Here is a 19730-nt window from a genome sequence, read left to right on the forward strand (position 1 = left end):
TGTATGGACTGCACACATGTGTGTTCGTTACTGACGCCAGAGCATGACTGCATGGCCACGTAGACTCCTTTTTCTCTTTCATGCGTTCTTCGGAAAGCATTACGTTGGAATGACACTGTTTGTAATAAGTGTTTACACTGATCCATGTATACTGAGATTTGCGAGCAAACACGTGTGTGACTTAGCTACAGAAGGCCAGCAGCCAGCAGGATTCAGAGTGAAGGCTTTATGGCTACAGCAGGATTCAGTCATCATCAAAAGCCTCACTCAGACGTACACATTTACAACATGTGAGCTTACTTTGACCCCACAGGGATTTAGTACTAAGAGTTCCTTCCATCTCAGAGTAAAACACGATCTTAAGGTAAAACTGATGTCTGGAATGTGTCATCGGTGAAAATTATTTGTCTTTTGTGGCCACGCTGCTGCAAACCATATGTAGTTTCTGTATTCTGGTTTCTGAAAATGGGGCTCAGAGGGTTGGATCAAATGGCAGGGAGTGTGAGAAGTGTTTTTGTTTGTGACCAGTGAGCCGTGCAGCCACATTTTGAGCGGCCGCTTTTTGAAAATTACAGCCTATTTTTGTCTGCACGGCTGCGCACATTGTTTTATTGCCCACCATCTCGTATGGCAAGTTGTTTGTGTATTTATTCGACATCCTTGATACCAAGCAGCATTTTCTCCCACTCGTTTGGACACATGGGGCTTTACATCACAGGAGAGCTCCTGCCCAGGTGTCAAAATACAGCTCTAAAATGTAAGAAAATTAAACTGAGATGGGTTTGAGATGCCTGCAACAACTCAGTCACTATTTTGAGAGTCAATATTTTTAACATGTTCAAACTTCAAGCTTCTTTGGAAGCCTCTCTCACTCCTGTGAGGAAACTGTGAACCACTGAGCATGTCCATCCATCCGTTTTCAGCTGAAGACCTCACCAAGAACCAGCAAAGATTATTCTTTATATTATTATTTGACATTGTTCTGGGGTTCTTCTTCCACTGTGTAGGGGGTCCTGATTCAGTCTTTTTGACTGGAGTTTATACAGGAAGCACCCCCTTTTCTCAAACTGACACAATTTCCTGAGGTTTTATTGAGTTGCTTGCCACTTGTGTTGGTCAGAATTGGACAGTAATATAGTACATCACTCTTCTTGATCTCAACATTGGGGCTGTTTTTATTGCAGGTTTTAGAGGACAGTCCAAAATGCTTGACTCTGCCTCTCCCTTCTTTTCCTTTCTTTTACTATTGTTTGGACAGACACAAATTACATTTAATAATCCTGTAATTCCTTTTTTTACTTCTTTCTTCATGCTTGAGTTTGTAGTCATGTCAAACACACAGATTTACGCCTTTAAGAAAAAAATAAAGATATTTTATAACATGCAACCTTAAGGAGACTTTATAGGTGAATGTGCTCTTGTTAATCGAGAGAAAAGACATTTATCCAGCAAAATAGATACTTAAACTTGACATGTTTATTCATACTTTGCTTTCCATTCATCCACACATACTATGCAAAAATATTTATGTACAAAATACATTCTTTTCACACAAACAATAACAATTTACAGTAAATTACAATCAACTTAGCCATACAAGATTAGAAATAAAAGATAAGAATGTAAACATTTTCCTCACAATCTTAAAACAAATCTAAAACAAACAGTTTTACACACAATCCTGCAAAGAAATGGGACAAAAATTGAATTTGACGTAACATATTACTATAAACGCTTTAATAAGTTTAGGTTTTGTGATATAAGTGTTTTGAAATCTTTCACATATTTAGAAAATCAAAAACATACATATTCTAAAGTTGTTGCTTAAAATAAAACAAGTACAGCATATGTTTATCATGTGTGTATTACATGTGTACGACAGCATTTAAAATAAAATTCATGACCGAGTTGTTTTTGCCTGCAGTTGTAACAATGTAATAACGGCAAATAGCTCTACAAGACTACACAGACAGGAAAGTAAAGTCTTTCATTTTGCCATTTAAAAACATGTAGAAATAAGTTTTGATTGTACCTCTCATTTCTGTACAAACCTTGGAAAAAGAAAGGAAAAATGACATTTAGAGAATAATCTCTGATCATTGTCTGTGCCCTTCTCTTTCCCCTCTTCTTGGCTGTCTGGTCATTATTCTGTTTAGTGGCTCAGAAGCTGCTTAATAAAAGACTCTTGCCTTGCACTCTAATTAAGTCTTTGGTAAATGTTGCTTGCAGCATGTTTCCTGGAAAAATGCAGCATGTGTGTAATGGAAAGAGTTCAAAATGATATGTTAAAAAACAAAAGAAAACTGCAGTCTTTCACAGCATTGGCGTTTTCCCCATTTAGCTTTCATAATAATATGAATAAAGATGATTCCAGTCTTCATAATAAAACAGTTAAAATGTGTAACTATAGTGACAAAGTTGATAAAATTAGTTTTAAGTGACTGTTTCAGCTTGAAATCTTACTGAATTTCTATGGTGTTGAAAATGATCACGAACAGGATGAATCAGTAGATGAACTGAGCCCCTCCATGTGGCACCATCTCCGTTACGCCCCACTCCACCGCGTTCCCCCTATGCTGACAGCCCTGGCCTTGCTGCAGAGCCATCCGGGAAATTTCCTCCTCCGACAGCACCCTGTCCCACATGTTCACCGCCGTCATCTTCCCGGCAAACGCCACCTTGGGATCAAACGTCGCCTCGAAGCCTGTAACGCCGCTCCCGCAGCAGCCGTTTCTCTCCTGCCCCAGCTGGAGCGTGCCTCCGGCGGGTAAGACGTGTCCCTCGGCCACCCCGGCTGAGTACGCCACCTTCACGCCGTCTACCCACAAGGTCGCCAGGCCCTGCTCAGAGGACCAAGCTCCGCACAGGTGGATCCACTGTCCCTGGTTCACCACGCCCGCTGCCTCCACCAGGTGAGCTTCCCCTCCGACGGTGAAAAGGGCGGAGGTATGGGCGAGCAGCAGCTGGATCTCATACGGGTTCTGGCGGTTTCCGTAAGAGAAGAGCACAGTTTTGTTGGAGACTATGGTCGGCTTGGCCCACATGCAGACAGTGAAGGAGGACAGGGACAGAGGGACATCTGGAAGGACAGCAGTGTAGATGCGACGGGAGCGCATAGGGAAGAGCAGCGCCATCTCACAACCTGAGCAACAAGAAAATAGGAGTGTATTTATAGCCACTAAGTAAAAGCAATCTTTTTGTACACATAAATGATCTTTTTATTGTCTTTCTGATCAATAAAAAGAATGTATATCGAATAACCACAGGAAATGTAACAATACACACCTTGTTAACAAATGTTTAGTCTGGAGAGTAAAATATTGTATCTATTCAAATGTGACCGTCAAACATTTGATCTAAAGTCATTTTTATGTTGTGTGTTTTAGCTTTTATTGAAGAAAGAAATAACCAATATAACACCAATTTAACAAATAAAATAAATTTGATCTGCAAGTGTTTTGGTCAAGTATAAAGTGTGAGAAGAACTCGACCAGTTAACAGAGAAAAATGTGGCCAGTTTTATATCTGTAATAAACAAGAATGGGTGTCACTGTTTCCCTACTATGAACACATACGATGTTTCTCAGCCTGAAGAGCCTAGGATCTCTCCAATCTTGTTAATTTATGACAATTTGCAAGAGATAGATTTGGTTTTAAAAAGGCTATGTTTTAACCCACATCATGCCACTCAGTTTTACTCAAGTAGAAACTTTTAGACCCATTTCAAATTTGACTGAGAAGGAGGTTAAAAATGGAAAAAGCTACCACTGTTCAGATTTTTAAACGTGTTCTTTATGCTGGGTAAGGAGGCTCCCATTTGTGCAGATCAAGGCAAGCACTCACGTTTCCTGAACCGTCTCTTGAGCTCTCCTTTTTTTTTTTTTTCTGCTTATCAGAAATCTTGATGGTGGTCTGAGAGCAGCAGTTACTGGAGCTCTCAGGCTGAGCTGCTACTACAACAAGCTTAAACAGTAAATGGATGACTCTCCCCCAATCTCAGGTTTATTTTGAATGAGAGGCAATTAAAGCTCAGCCTGTGGTCCAGTGATTCTATTAGGAGGTTTTCTTTCCCCTCTCCCCCTTTTACACTCTCAGACACACAGTTTTCTTAAACCAGGTCCTTTTTTACTCATTAAAGTTTTTGTCTATAACTCGGTCAGTTTTACAGATCTTCTTTTTCTTTCGGCTGTTCCCTTTCAGGGTTCACCACAGCAAGTCATTCTCCTAGTCCGGTTGCCTTGTTTTGCTTTCCTCATGCTTTTTTATGCAGTCCCTCCATCATTTCTAATTTTTTGCTTTCCCTGTCTTTTTCTTTCGCCACCCCCTACTTCCCCCAAACTCTCTTTGTCACTGGAGCCTACTAAACCTGGATATCCCAAATATTGACCTTTCATTTGTCTCAAATTTCTGCCACTCAAACTTCTCAACATGCTTTTGAGTGTGTGTGTGTGGATTCGTGGTGATTTCCATCTGGTTCTACTTTCTCGAGGCGTATTGGTGTGGTTTTTGTGGCGACTGACTGAGTGCACCCCTTCTGCTGTGTGTATAAGTCTAACCAACATTTCTGAACTTTGAAAAAGGTGTGTTCAGTCAGTTCATGACTTCGATAATTGTACTTATTTACATCTTAAGGAGCAACGTGTCAAAATGTGTTTTTACATTTCACCTCATGCTTGTCAGCCAGCCCTTCTCTCTCAACTTGACTGTTTTAAATGGTACAAACGATGCTGGTGAGAGGGAAAGAATAAGTCTCTTTTTGAGGAGACAGGAGAAGAATATAAACTGTTTCAGACATTTCAAGATGTACGACGTGTGTATGTTTTTAGAAGCAAGACCCAAGAGACCTTGTGTGGCATCTTTCTTGTAACTTGACCTGAATTTGTCAGTTTTGGGAAAAAACTGAAGACAGAGAACAAATTGGATGAAGAATGAATACAAAGTAAATGAAACAGAACAGGAAAACAGTCAGGTTGCTGATAGTAAGATGGATGTTTTACCTGAAGGTAGGGAATTTTGCCTTGAGTACTTCAGTTCTTCTAGTTCATCCTTCACCCCCTGCAGTGCAGCCAGCAGCCCATGGGAAACATCCTCTCCTGACGTCACCTCTTGTTCACTGTGGCCTGCCACTTCATCTGTTTTGAGCTGAAATCCAAGCTTGGTGTTCATCCCCATCCCAGCTCCGGAGCTGCTGAGGCAGCTGCTCTCCATCTTGGAGAGCCGGGATGCTTGTCTTTGTGCCGCGGTGAGAAGCTGCTGCAGCGTGTCCTCCAGGTGGTTGGCATTCCCAGCAGATTTACCAGCAGCAGAGGTCAGATCACCAGGTTTGAGCTGCTCCAGAGTTTCTCTGAGATGAGCCTCTATCTGCAAGCCCATCTGTCTTCCTGCTGTCTCCACTGCAACCCCACAGGACCCATCATACTGGGCTACAAACCTGACAAAAGACCAGTCCAAAAAGATTTATAACTTTACGAAGGGAGACCTTTAATCCTCTGCTTTAATAGCTGCGTTTAGCAACAGAGTCCTGCCTAAAACCACTTTTTTTTTTTTCCAAAATGTCTTTATTAGAATTTTAACAGTTAAGACAAACCGCTTGAACGTTTAACAAAAAAAAAAAAAAAATGCCAGTATTAATAGTAGTTTGGTTCAAGTCACAATGAAATACACAACACAAAACAAAAACAACAACATGTCTCTCACATTCTTAGTTCCAATGTAACCCTTCGCATAATCTACACCTCATCCGTGTACTGAGATATTTACTTCAGCAGTGTATGTCCTTTAATAGAATTGTCTTTGGGAACTGCAGTGAACCTAGTCTTCAGTCATTTGCGCCGTCCTCCTCGAAGTTCAGATGTTGGACATACCTAATAAAGGGATTCCATATGAATTCAAACATATTCTGTTTACCCTTTAATACATATGTAATCTTTTCCAGAGGGAGGGTAGATGTCATCTGCTGTAACCACAGGTTTATAGTTGGTCTATGGGTCTTCCCCCAGGAAAGTGATATACATCTTTTTGCATTAAGCAGACCTAAGTTTATAAAAGTTTGTTCGTTTTTAGTATAGTTATGTCTTACTGGGCATAGTCCAAACACAAACAGCTTCGGATCCATAATTATTTGTTTGGAAATTATTTTCTCAATTGCATCTTTTACCTCTTTCCAAAACATTATAATACTCCTACAGTACCACACACAATGAATCCAAGTTCCTCTATCCCCTGTACACTTTGGACATACATCAGATATTTCCCCATTATATCTGTTGAGGTCCACTGGTGTTATATAAACCCGCATTAACCATTTAAATTGGATCATTTTAAGCGCAGTGTTGATAGAGCTGGTATGGGCCCGTTTGCATGCTGTTTGCCACTCTTCCTCAGATAACTCCAGCTGTAAATCGTCCTTCCAAGCTTTAAGTCTGTCATGAGATCCCTCAGATACATGCAACATCAGTGAATGATAAAACTCTGATATAATGCCTGCCTTTAAACTATCCCCTGTTAACATTTTTTCTAAAGCTGATTTGGCAGGTTTAGCCACCACATTATTCTGACTCGTTCTTATGAAATTTCTGAGTTGAAGGTATTTAAAGAAATGTTTCTTATCTAGGTGGAATTTTTGTTGCAGATCTTGAAAACTCATTAGTATGTCTGAATCTGATACATAAAGATCCCGAATCATCTGGAGTCCTTTGTTTTTCCATGCTTTAAAGGTTAAGTCAGCTCTGCCGGGTACAAAAAATTGGTTACCCCACACTGGGCTGAACAGAGACAAACAGTGTGGCTCATTAAAAATTTTTTTTACATCTCTCCACACGCCTATCATGTTTTTAAGGAATGGATTTTTAGAATGTTTCAAAAGCTTTGATATTGAATCTGAATAGAAGTATGAAGGGAGAGTCACTTTTAAATCCTGAGTCTCCATGTCAACCCAGTGCGGCGATTGATCACTGTAATAAAACATCATAGATCTCAACTGCACAGCATAGTAATACAAATGAAAATTCGGGCAGTTCAAGCCTCCACGGTCATAAGGAAGATATAGTAAAGACAAACGGAGTCTGGATTTCCTGTTGTTCCACAAAAAACGTAACATCTTCTTCTTTATTTGGGAGAAGAATTCAGGAGGAGGCGGGAGAGCAACATTCTGAAATACGTAAAGTAACTTGGGCAATATATTCATTTTTATTGTATTTATTCTCCCAATCATAGACATTGGTAAAGACATCCATCTTTCAAATGAATTGTCTACTTCATTTAATATGAGATTGTAGTTGGTCGCAGCTACCCATTCCAGATCTGACGAGATGTGTATCCCCAAATATTTAAACTCTTTTACCATCTTAAACTGTACTATACTTGATATTGGGTTAATTTTTTCATTTGCATTTAATAAAAGAATTGAAGATTTGGTTTTGTTTATCTTGTATCCAGATATCTCACTAAATGATTTAATTATTTCCAAAATAATTTGTATTGACTGATTTAGTTTTGATATGAAAAGGATCACATCGTCCGCGAACAAGGAAATCCTATGTTCTGTAGGTCCGACAGTGATTCCACTTAGATGTGGGTGTGAGCGAATGGCAATAGCAAATGGCTCTATTGCCAGAGTGAATAATAAAGGCGACAATGGGCAACCCTGTCTGCAGCCCCTATTGATTTTTATCGATCTAGATATATTCTTGTTAGTTATTATCTCAGCTGAGGGATTGTTGTATAATATTTTCACCCATTTTACAAAATTATTACGACAGTCAAATTTTTCCATAACTTGAAAAAGATATTCCCAGTGAACCCTATCAAAAGCCTTTTCGGCATCTAGTGATAGAAGAGCTGAATCTGAGGTACCTCTATTATAATGAATTATGTTTAGTACTCGCCTCACATTATGAAATCCCTGCCTCCCCGAAATGAATCCATTTTGATCTCGATCAATTGATTTTGGGAGCACCTTTTGTAAACGTCGTGCTAGCAGCTTGGAAATTATTTTTAGATCTGAGTTTAGTAAACTAATGGGCCTAAAATTCTCACATTTGTTTGGAGATCTGCCCGGCTTTGGCAAAAGGATAACCATGGCAGCGTTCATTGAGGGGGGGAAATAGTTTGAATGGAAAACTTCTTGAAACATATCTAATAGTGGGGTCAAAAGTCTATCTTTAAACGTTTTATATAAATCTATTGGGAGACCATCTGGTCCTGCTCTTTTCCCTGATTTCATATCGTTAATGGCTTGCCCTAGCTCTTCTTTCGTTATTTCTAGATCCAAGTTTTCCTTGTCTTCCTCTGAAAATTTTGGTATATTTAAATTTGTTAGGAATTGATTTATGTCTTCCGATTTAATGCTTGTTTGTGCCTTATACAATTCTTCGTAGTAGTTCTTAAAGGCTACATTAATTTCTTGAGGATCCTGTAAAATTTGTCCATTTGCTATAATAGATGTAATTGGTTGTTTAGTTTCTAATTGTTTTATTTGCCATGCCAGTAACTTGCCTGCTTTATTGCCCTGTTCATAAAATGTTTGCCTGAGTCGCAACAAACTTGATGCCGCCCTTGAGGCTGAGTATTTGTCATATTCTGCTCTCAAAGCCACTAGTTCATTTTCTAATTGTTTATCTCCTCTATTTACTTTAGCTTGGATTAACCTTATTTTATCTTCCAATTGTGTCCGAGTTTTTTCAGTTTGTTTCGTTTTAGACGCTGTGTAACTAATAATGTGACCTCTGATATAGGCCTTAAAAGCTTCCCATTTTGTGCATGCTGTCGTTTCTGTAGTATTAAGTTGAAAAAATTTGTCTATTTGTTTCCCTAAGTATTTCACAAAGTTTTCATCTTGTAACCATTTATGTTGGAACTGCCATCTCGGTGGGTCTCTTTTTAATTGGTCATCTCTGTAAATCAAGCAACATGGGGCGTGGTCAGAAATTACAATGTTATCATAGAAGCAATTTTGGATTCTAAACTGCAACTCTGTAGAAATTAAGAAGAAATCTATTCTGGAGTAGGTTTTGAAAGAACTTGAATAACAGGAGTATGTTTTGCTAGCTGGATTTTTCTCCCTCCATATGTCCATCAACTTCAGCTCCTTCATCATTCTATAAATTGCAGTTCTACAGTTGTTATGCGATTGATCAATTCCAGTTGATCTGTCCATGCTCGGGAGTAGTGTACAATTAAAGTCCCCCCCCATTATGTGGGATCCTTTAAACGTAGACAAAGTGAGGAGTAAATCATCGTAAAATTTACTATCATCCACATTAGGGCCATATATATTAGTTAAAATTAAAGTTTCCGACATTAGGGAGCCTTGAAGTATTAGGTATCTTCCTCTTTTGTCTTTAATAACGTTTTCAATTTGCAATGGTACCGATTCATGTATTAGTGTCATAACTCCTCTAGAATGAGACGTGAACGGTGCTGTATATATATTGCCCCTCCATCTCCTCCTTACTTTCAAATTATCTTCATCGAGAAGATGCGTTTCCTGGAGGAATACAATTTTAGACTCCATTTCTTTCAGTCTATTCATGACCTGTTTGACTTTTTGAAGGCGTTGGAGCCCTCTGCAGTTCCATGAAATAAAGTTACATTTTACAATTTGAGACATACATCAGCAAAAGTAGTGGGATGTTTAGCATTGTAAAAATGTGAGACACAACAAAACCGGATGATAGAACATACATCCAACATAGAGAACATAGAAAACATAACCCCCTCCCCACCTCCAAATCCCTTCCCCAAACAGGTGGGGCCCCGCCCACATCCATTGTGACTCCCGTTATTGCCACTAGCCAATCCACAAGTACTGAGGATCAGCTGAACCACGTTTAGCTTATTCTGCAAAAAAGTGCTTCCGCTGCTGCTAGACACAATAAAGATTCCTGCACACTAATATTGAATAGCATTTTAAGTTACTCTTCACATTTAAATGCTTATTGATACCTAAGTTAGGAACCCAAATATGCAGCATATTAGAGACATAAACATGTAACAGACCTAATTAAGTTCGCATACCGTCTGAGGCATTACTTAGTGCTTTGTGCGTCTGGAGCCCTCTGGAGTTTTTTGATAAACTCACTTGCTTCTGCTGGTGTTTTGAATGCCAGTGTCTCGTTTTCGTAAGTCACTAGGAGCGTTGCCGGGTGAGTTATTCCATTGCGGATGTTCAGATTGCGCAGCACCTCCCGGATCGAGTCAAACTTTTTCCTCCGTTGGTGGAGCTCGGTGGCCAGGTCGGGGTAGAAGCGGATCCGTTGATCTTTATAGAAGATATCCTTTTTTTCCCGTGCTACACGGATGACGGCTTGTTTCTCTCGGAAGTTAAGAAACTTCATTATCAAGGCTCTGGGTCGGGAGGCGCCGTCCTTTCTCGGGCCTAATCTGTGCGCTCTTTCCAAGCTCAGAGAGGTCTGCAGCTTCTCACTCCCCAGTGCTTCGGGTATCCACTTTTCCAAAAAAGCACATAAATCTGAACCCTCTGCCCCTTCTGGCAAGTTTACTAGCCTTAAGTTATTCAAGCGAGACCTTGTTTCCAAGTCAATGAGTTTATCTTCCATCGACTTATTTTTAGCCTGTAGGGCGCTCACGCTAGCATGTAGGTTAGCCACTCCGTCTTCCGCGGAGGAAATACGGTCCTCTGCTCGCGACATACGTTCATTATAGTCTTTCATCTCCTGTTTCATATCTTGCAGTGTCACCAGCAGACCATCGAGTTTTGAGGAGAACTCGCTTTTCAATGAATCGAGCGTGCCCAAAATTTGGTCAGACTTACTATTTTCTGAGTCACTCCTTTCTTCTTGCTCGTCCATGTTTTTGTTGGTTTTGCGAGCTTCACCACGGAGGTTGTGGCCGAAAAGCTTCGTTTGCTTGGTTGCCTCTCTTTTCCCTTTGAGCTGTTTAGTCGAGTTAGGCATTATATCCTTTTCCTTACATAAATTTTTCGTGGACAGCTGCTATTTTCCCCTATTAAGAGCAGCAAGCAGCGGAGCGAAGTTCTGCACGTCTTCTTACGTGGCCGCCATAACCGGAAGTCCTAAAACCACTTTTACTACTGTTTAAACTGACCTGAATGCATTTAAGAAGCTTTTGAACAGAAGTAAAAGTACTTTAAAACTTTCTTTTAGTAATTGATCAATGCAATAAATTGCCGTTCAAACAATATAGTCAAAGAAAAAAGTTCTGCTACTCAGATGTAAATACTGTCTTGTTTTTTCAGACTATTTCTTTGTATCCAGTTGATGAAAACATGACTTGATTTCTTTCTATTACTTTTTGTTAAACCAACCTGAGCATTTCATCGCGCAGTGACCCCAGCTCCACTTTGACAATATCACTGGTGTACTGAAGCAGCATGTTCTCCCTCATCTGACTGTTCTCCAGCATGGAGAAGATTTTGTCCCATTTTGTCAGGTCTTGAGAACGGCAGGGTGCTGAGATCGGTGGGGCTGCAGGAAAGGGCGATAAGAAGTTGCCGAGAGGAACATAAGTTAACATTCTCCACTGGAGAGCTAATTGGGGTAGACCGCAAAACCAACAACACCAAACTTTACCCTTACAGAGAGATATACAGACTTTTGTCTCACAGAGGTCAATAATTTACTCCTAAAGAGACCATTTAGATCTTCTAAAGAATGGTTCTTCTTTGGAACGGCTCAGTTTAGAGAAACACAGTTTAACCCTGACTGATTAACGAGCTAACAGCTAGTCCAAGTGGGAAATACCAAAGCAGATTTCTGTCATCTTGAAAACAACACAAATCTAAAAAAAACAACAAAACAAAACAAAAAAACCCTGTTTATTGAACACTATTTCACAAGCCTTTAGATTGCAGTCAGTTTTGTATTACTTGGTTATTGGGGCACAAATATTATGATTTTCTTTCAAAAAATACTTCAGCCTACACCTGAAGTACTATATCTAGCTGCTGTTGCTGCTATTTCTGTTGCAATGAACCGTAGAGTTCTACTATATTAAAACAAACAAACCAAAAAAAATGTATAATGCAGAATTAACAGAGGTGTAAAGGTTAATGAAACAGTGTTTACTTGAATGGCTATGAAATTTCTGAGATTGGAGTTTCTTTAAAATGGCACCAATCCACTTTGGCCGTCAAGGGTTCAAGGTTCAAAGGTAACTTGAATATCCACAAGGAGCAATTAGGTTCCTAGCTGACAGTAGGACAGAGAACAAATAAACAACACACAAACAGAACACATTTAAATTGGTTTGTTTTGTAATGTGGCGGAGTGAATCTTCACTCTGATGGAAGCCTAATGAACTCTTTCCTCCCTTGATGATTCAAATCAACCAAGATTGATCTAACGTTTTTCAAAAACCTGACTTTGTACAAATTGCTAAGGTCATGGAAGGAAGTCCCAACAATTGTTTTTACACACCTTCAAAATACTCTGCCGGCAATTTTTCCCTTTCACAGATAATATGCCTCACCCGTTCAGCCATTAGCTTGTCATTCCTGTCGTAATTATACTATTTCTCCAAACTGAGGTCATTCAAAGAGCTGTCCACAACAGGTAAACTATCGTTCATAAGCTTTTCAGATTTACCTTTTCTATTTACCTTTAATAAATGTAAAAAAAACAGTTTCCAATGGGTTAAGTGGCCTTTTACCAGATGCAACCATAAATGTACAGTACATGCAAAGTAGTCCTTTTTTTAACATTTGCCAAATTAAAAACACAAGTAGAGTGCTGTAAATCCCATGGCAGAGAGGGTGGAAGTAGGTAGTTGGAGAGTGGGTAAAATGAAAAGCCCAGGTGGGAACAAATGAGGATGTCAAGTTGTTTGGAAAGAACATGAGAAGGAAACAGGACAATTTCCTTAAAAAACACACAAGCTCTGACAGCTGCTCTTCCTCTGAGAATATCTGGTTTTGTGTTGGGAATGAGGAGCGAGACAGAGGAAAGAAAGATGGCCAGGACCTGCTGGGAGTAGTGCGAAACGTGGTGGTGGGGTACAGGGGGGATAAAACAAAGCTGAGGGTTAAAACAACAAGGAGTGGGAATATCTGTATGTCCCACATGCTGTTCTGGTTAACGTTTGAGCCTCTGTTTATGCCTGCAGATCTGTTCCAGGGGAGGGTTCATTCAATGTACCCCCTTTGGTTCAACAATCCAGAAGAACAGACGATAATTTATTGTATAACAAATGTTAATGAAAAAAGAGGAAATACAGTTAAAAATGACAGGTAGGAAATTTTTTACTCTAAGAAAACTGACATATACAATATGCAAATTTCTGGAACATAGATTTTACTTCTTATTGTGGTGGAGGAGTTTGTGTGGCTGAATGATCATGGGATCTATGGTGTTGGGGGCAATTGCCCCCATTAGGGTCTCCCAAGGCAGATTGGTCCTAGGTGACAGGCCAGACATGGAGTGGTTTAAAACTAGCCTGGACAAAAGACAGCAAGAAACTTGTTGTCCCTCTACCCAAACACGTAGGGTGAGGGCGGCCGTCAAGCTGAAGAACTTGTCCTATCTGGCCTTGTTAGATGGTAGGACTCCAGAGGTAGCTGAAGGGTACCAGAGGGCCAAGCGGGCTGCAGATGTGGCTGTGGCAAAGACTCAGGTGTGGGAGGAGTCTGATGAGGCCTTGGATAGAGACAATTGATTGGCTTCGAGAAGATTCTGGCAAACCATCAGGCGGCTTAGACAGGGAAAGCAGCGCTTTACTATGTTCACATCAACATTACTGCAGTGGAAGGAATACTTCAAGGACCTTCTTAATCCCACCAACACGTCTTCCATGGGGAAAGCTTGAGTCTGGGACTCTGGGGTGGGTCTGCCCATAACCGGGGCTAAGGTCGCTGGGGTAGTTAAAAAGCTCAGCGACGGCAATTTATCAGCTTCAATTATTACTAAAGTAAGTCCCAAATTTTATTTGGGCTTTACAGGAGAAAGTTGATGAAGGATGATTTTGGCCAGTTGCTGCATTGGCACCCTTTAAAATCTCTTGCTTCTTGTCAGGTCTTTGTGCTCTTACTTTGTTCCTGAGCTTGTCTTGGCCCCATATTTTATTCTTAGTTTGCTCAGTCAGTTTTAGTTTCGATGTTCCATAGTTAAAATCAAACTCCTGCATTTACCTGTCTGCCCACTGCCTCCTAGTCCTGCCTTTTAACCCTTCACCATCACCACTACCACCATCTGTGATCGAACTGATGATTTATCTGTTGAAATCATGTCTGCTGGTCTTCAGCAAATGAAAAATAAGCATTTTGCTTCTTCTCAAATTGATGAGGCACCTTTGAGATTACTTAACTCTGCAGGAGGACAATGTTAAGAAAACGTAGGTCACCACATTGGCGTTCTGCTCTGCTAAATGTCATTTTTCAGCCTTTCATTCGTCTGAAACTAAGCCGTGTCGTGACCTCTCTCTCTCGTGTTGCCTATTAATTCAGATTCCTCTCAAAGATTTGCAGATTTCAGCAGGTCAGAAGAAGTGACCTGTATCTCCCGGCAGCCTTTGACCTCTCGTCTTTCTGACACACCTGCAAACAAACTGGGCTCCACTCACGTGTTTGACCTCCTTTTCCTCCTCCCACGACTTCATTATAAATTCTGTGTTTCTTTACCCTTTTCCCCCACCCTCTCCCTTTCCCCTGCTCTAATTTGTGTGTGTATTTTACTGCTCAGTGAGTCAGAGCTTTTGCCCTCTATCACATTTAATCATGTTACAGGCGGGGTGCCCAGATTTCTGTCTGTTAACCGCTGGGGCTGCAGTTATACCCCCTGCAGGGTTAAGAAAAAAACAAACAAATGCAAACAATGCAAGCTGTGAAGGGTCCAGATGACACACGAAACCACACACAGTCACTCTGTCCTTACTCTCAGGCATTCATGCAAAGCTGCACATGTATGCACACAGAAAAGTTTAATGCTATTTGAAACAGAGAAAAGAAATTCTTAAGTGTGGACAAAAAGAGCCTTGCTTTTTAGGCACGCCATAATAATTGATGCAGCTCATTGAACATAATTTCATTCTGACTTCTGGACTTGCCCTGGCTCTTCTTTCTTTATTTCTCATACTTTAAACTAACCAGAACAAACCAGAGTAAACACTATGCTTCAAATGTCGGATCACATTATAACATCAGAAATCTTATCGCGTACAGATGCATCATTAGAATCTTACACATATTTGTTTAAAGCCACCTAAAGGTTTGTGCAACCTGAATGTTATCAAATGTTTGGATGTGAACTTTAAAAAAAAGACTCCTATGTTTTCCTTTTATTTTTTGATTTTTCTGACATATATTATGATGGTGCTGTTTAACTGTGGTAAACCAAAGAAGAAAACTCTCAGTTTTAAGTGTTGTTTTCTTTTTAGGTAACTGATGCCTATTGCTGCTGTCTTGCAGGACATTTTCACAGAATGGCACGAATCAATGTCCTGATCTCACCTCACAACTGAGCTCCTCCCCCCCAATCCCTATAAATAAACGAATAAACTCACTTTAATCTGTAACTGCATTGCATTTCAAACGTGACCCGATAAAATAAGATGACGTCTAAAGTTTTCGCACTCACATTCTGTTGTCTTGTCCAGTGAGATTTCGTTCTCGTAGGGGTCACCGTAGCTGATCTCGATGTCATCCTTGTAGGCGAGTGCCGCGCACACACACACCGACAGCAGACACGCAGCCTCGGGGAGCCTCCAGAGAAACATCCTGCTGCAGATTGACAGTCTGTGGGAGAGATATGTGTGATGTGTGACACGTTTGTCTGCTTGGCTTCAGGTTTGCTCCCTGCCTCTCTGTCTGACTTTGTGTGTGTGTGTTTGTTTTGTGAGTGAAAGTTAGAGCAAGCTTTTCTCTCTGTGCGTGTTCTGGTTGCTGCTCTCTGTCTGTCTCACTTTCTCCTGAGCTACAGGTCCACCGCTCTCTTTTTCAACCCCAGATTCTCTCATCCTGTGTTTGTCCCTCCTCCTGCCTAATGACTCTCCACCTCCTTCTCCTTCCCTCTGTCTCTAATTTAGTTTTTTGCTGAACGCTGAGTAATCCGCTGAGTAATGCTTTGACAGGAAGCCCAGTGATGTAGAGTGCACACACAGAGAGGGGCTGCCTGAGCTTCTCTACAATACTTTCCACTTATGTTAACATAATAATTCTCAAACTCTTACATGATGACATTATTCCTAAACTATTCATGCCTTTTCCCTAAAGATACAGTTTCCTATAAATTGTGCATCGCTTTATGTCCAACATTTCTGTTGATTATAATCACCACAGACGGTGATATCTCCCTGTGAAGATCCTTAAAAAACTAACCAGACATATCAATTAATTATTTCATGGAGGCAACTGCAAAATCATAATCAGAAACTGGAAATACTCTGAAAAATAACACTGCAAAAGTTTAAACCATCCCTTATACCCCTCATAATACCTTTATGCTTTCCTTCCAACGAGCTGGATTATTTTGTAATTTTTTAAAAGGTCTTGATGAAAAATTCTTCAAATGTCTTTCAAAGTGTTTTTAGACTTTGGCTGCTTTTTCCTCTCATTTTTTGTCCAATTTTTGTACTCGACCATGACAGCATATGACATCTCAGCAGTGTGCTTTGAAATGAGGAAACTGAACAAGTAAAATGCAGTCAGGTGTAAAATGCAATTTCATATGTCATACTGCATTACCTTTGGTATTTTTTTTATAGATTCAGCTTAGGTAATGGTAATAAATTGTTTCTTTGTGACAGACTGCTGGTAACAAAGTGCCTAAAAATTCCTTGTTAAATTGTCTGCTATGTGTCGACACAACACTGGTTTCACTGGTTTCTCTGGATGATTCATAAGTCCAAGTGGCTTAACAACCAAATACTCCTCTGAAAAAGGTCAGTTGAAGAAGAGTGAAAAAAACAGACAAAAACTGAAAGAAAACTTTGTAAAGCCTTAATTAAAACCACTTAAAACATTGCAAGAAAGTCTGGTTACTTAGAAGCAAAATATAAAGAGGGAGCAGTTTTTGCAAACTTGTCATTCAGTTTCTGCATGTCTTCTACATTGCATGAAACACGACTCTGTCATCAGCAAAGAGTATTTCTCTCACAACTTTGATGGTGGTTTTTGATTTTGCTTTGGCATGAGAGATGTTGAGTTGGTCAGCTTCCTTCATTGTCCAGATGTGACCCCTTCAGTTATGTCTTTGAATCTTACCTTAAGCGTGGCAGCAAGAATAGTGTAGACACTCCATTAGTCACCTTAAAACCTCTGGACTGGGTGTTGAACATCATGACATTAGCTTGCGCACCATTGTGTTATAGTAAATGTCACAGAGCAACCATACTTTTTGAGTACTTGCCACAAATCCCTGAAGAGGAACAGTATTGAATGCTTTGCTGAAGACAATGAAAACTATGTAGAGTGACATATTGTGCATATTTTATTCGATACACATTTCCTGGACTTGTCGTAGGCAGAAGATCATGTTCATTGCGCTTCTGAAGCCACACTGTATATCCGTTCGTACTAGGATTTACATTTTACTTGACACCTGACTGATTTAAATTTTTTGCTGCAGTAGAATAAATCATTGCCTGCTGGCAAACATAAAGTCCAAATATAGCTTCTAGTAGCAGATGCTGACTGGTCTGAACTGGCTTTGGCCTAACTGAATAAACAAAACTGGAGCGATCTCACAACTTCACAAGAATTTAACACCAGCGTAAGATAAAAAAAATAAATCTAAGCCAGCAGGATCTTTGTATAACATAATCTTTTGGTTGTTTAGCTTGAAAACTCTTGAACCTTTTACCCAGTGTTATTACACATCAAACACGCTGCGGAATATCCACAGAGGAAATGAGGAGATGTTTAGGAATCTCTCTGAATCACCATCCTTGTGCAAACATCGGGCTCCCTGAAGTAGAGAAATGTGAAAGCAGCTCGTCGGCCTGCAAGTAAGGCCATGAGTCATGCGTTGTTGGAGGTAGGCTCCGTGTTGTAATCAGATACAACTGGGGAAAAAAAGGGAAGCTGAAGAAGTAGTAAAAGGAGGGAAGGAAACAGAGAACACACATTCCAGATTTTCACCCCATGCAGAGATTTGGGTGTGTGTTTCTGTGGGTTTGTGTGGGAAGGAAGTTTGAATAAATGGGTTTGTGGTTTTCCTGCCCCACTTTGTTTGCTTGTTTGTTTGTGTATTTTCTACGTGACAAACCCGACCACTTTCTCGTGGGACCTTAGGAAACGTCGTCCTCCCTCCACCTTTCTGTTGTTCTTTGTCTTTCTCTGGGTTGTGTCTATTTTCTCCCGCACAAACTGACTGAAACACTTACTTGTTCGCTTGTTATCTGTTGGAAGAGCTTTTTCACTCAGTGAGCTGTGCTGAGAGACAGAGTGAGTTTGGCGTACAAATGAAACAAGAACAACTTTGTTAGTCCTAAATAGCTCCTTGTTGAATTTGAAAATTTTCAGTTTGATAAAATTTCTGCACATCTCTTTCCCAGCTCTTTACCTGCAGCAGTCATGTAGATCTCTCTGAGTAAAACATATCGTGTTACTTATGAATTGTTATTTTCATGTTTCCTACAGACGCAACAGAAATCTGTCCCGGATTTGTGAACTATGACATAAAATAAGAATTACATATGTAATGCGAGAGAGATAGATATGCGAGAGGAAAGCTTCAGAAATGATGAATGCTGATGTCCCTCTCCCCAGTGACACTGTCCAGCTCCAGGCCTGAAGGATCTGGGTCTTCCCTGGAGTCTCCTCCCAGTTCGATGTGCTTAGAAAACCTCTAAAGGGAGGGAAGAGATGCCTGAACCACCTCAGCTGACATCTTTCGAAGCAGAGGAGCAGTAGCTAACAGAGCTCCTTACCGTATATCCAACTGGCAACCCTATGAAGGAAGCTCATTTCAGCTGCGTGTATCCTGATCTCCTTTATTTGGTCTTGATTCATGCCTCCTGACCATAGGTCCATGGCTTTAAAACATTGGCGGATTAGTAAATCAAGAGCTTTGTTTTTCGACTCAGCTCCTTCTGCACCATACACAGACTGAAGTAATGCTCTCATTACTGCAGACAAGACCCTGATCCATCTCCTGCTTCATCACTCTTGAACAAGTTTTACAGATACTTGAACTCTACTTGAGGCAAGGACTCACCTCTGCGGAGCTGCCTCTTTAATGTGGTGGAATGTGTGGTCTGGGGTGTTAGCCTCTGATAGGGTCTCCAAAGGCAAATTGCCCTCAGGAAAAAAGTCAGATAAAGCAATTCCAAGGCCTTGACGAAATAGGCCCTCGGAACAAAGTTTACCTTGCCTGGAATATGGAAACCAGGGGACTCTCCTGGAGCCAGACCTGGAGGGAGGGGGGAGGGAGCTTACCAGTGAGTGCCTGGTGGTCGAGCTTTGTTTCCTGAAGTCGGCAGGGTTGACACGAAGGTTAGAAAAACTATAATGTAATGGTGTACTGGAAAGTTGCACTTAGCTCCAACGTATAAACACAATCCTGAAATTTTAAATGAACATCTGAACTTTCTCAGCCTTTAGACCATTTCTTTGTCTTTCTGCTCATCAGCTCTCTTTGTAAATAAAGTGATTCTGGTGTAATTGTAAGGCTTCACAGAAATAAAGAATGCAGGAAGATCAGTGTCAATAAAACGAGTAGGGACAGTTGCAATCTTAATCTTTTTGAAAAATCAGGATATTGTATAAAATCAACTTCCAGTAACTGTATTCATGAATAAAAGACTTCTTGTGAGCACAG

The 19730-nt window shown here is 40.4% G+C and overlaps 2 protein-coding genes across 3 annotated transcripts in view; one reads left to right on the forward strand and one right to left on the reverse strand.

The window, feature by feature from the left end:
* veph1 (ventricular zone expressed PH domain-containing 1) overlaps positions 1-19730 on the forward strand; it is an 82862-nt gene that overhangs the window by 21186 nt on the left and 41946 nt on the right. The gene's annotated exons all lie outside the window — the stretch shown is intronic.
* On the reverse strand, positions 1455-15893 carry ptx3a (pentraxin 3, long a). The gene is made up of 4 exons (XM_017420043.3): positions 15549-15893; positions 11288-11447; positions 4998-5431; positions 1455-3142 (listed from the first exon to the last, which is right to left on the reverse strand). Exons 1-4 carry the CDS (start codon positions 15685-15687, stop codon positions 2505-2507), a joined length of 1371 nt encoding a protein of 456 aa, XP_017275532.1. The 5' UTR covers positions 15688-15893; the 3' UTR covers positions 1455-2504.

Source organism: Kryptolebias marmoratus, linkage group LG2 (genome assembly GCF_001649575.2).
Source record: "Kryptolebias marmoratus isolate JLee-2015 linkage group LG2, ASM164957v2, whole genome shotgun sequence".
Lineage (NCBI taxonomy): Eukaryota > Metazoa > Chordata > Actinopteri > Cyprinodontiformes > Rivulidae > Kryptolebias > Kryptolebias marmoratus.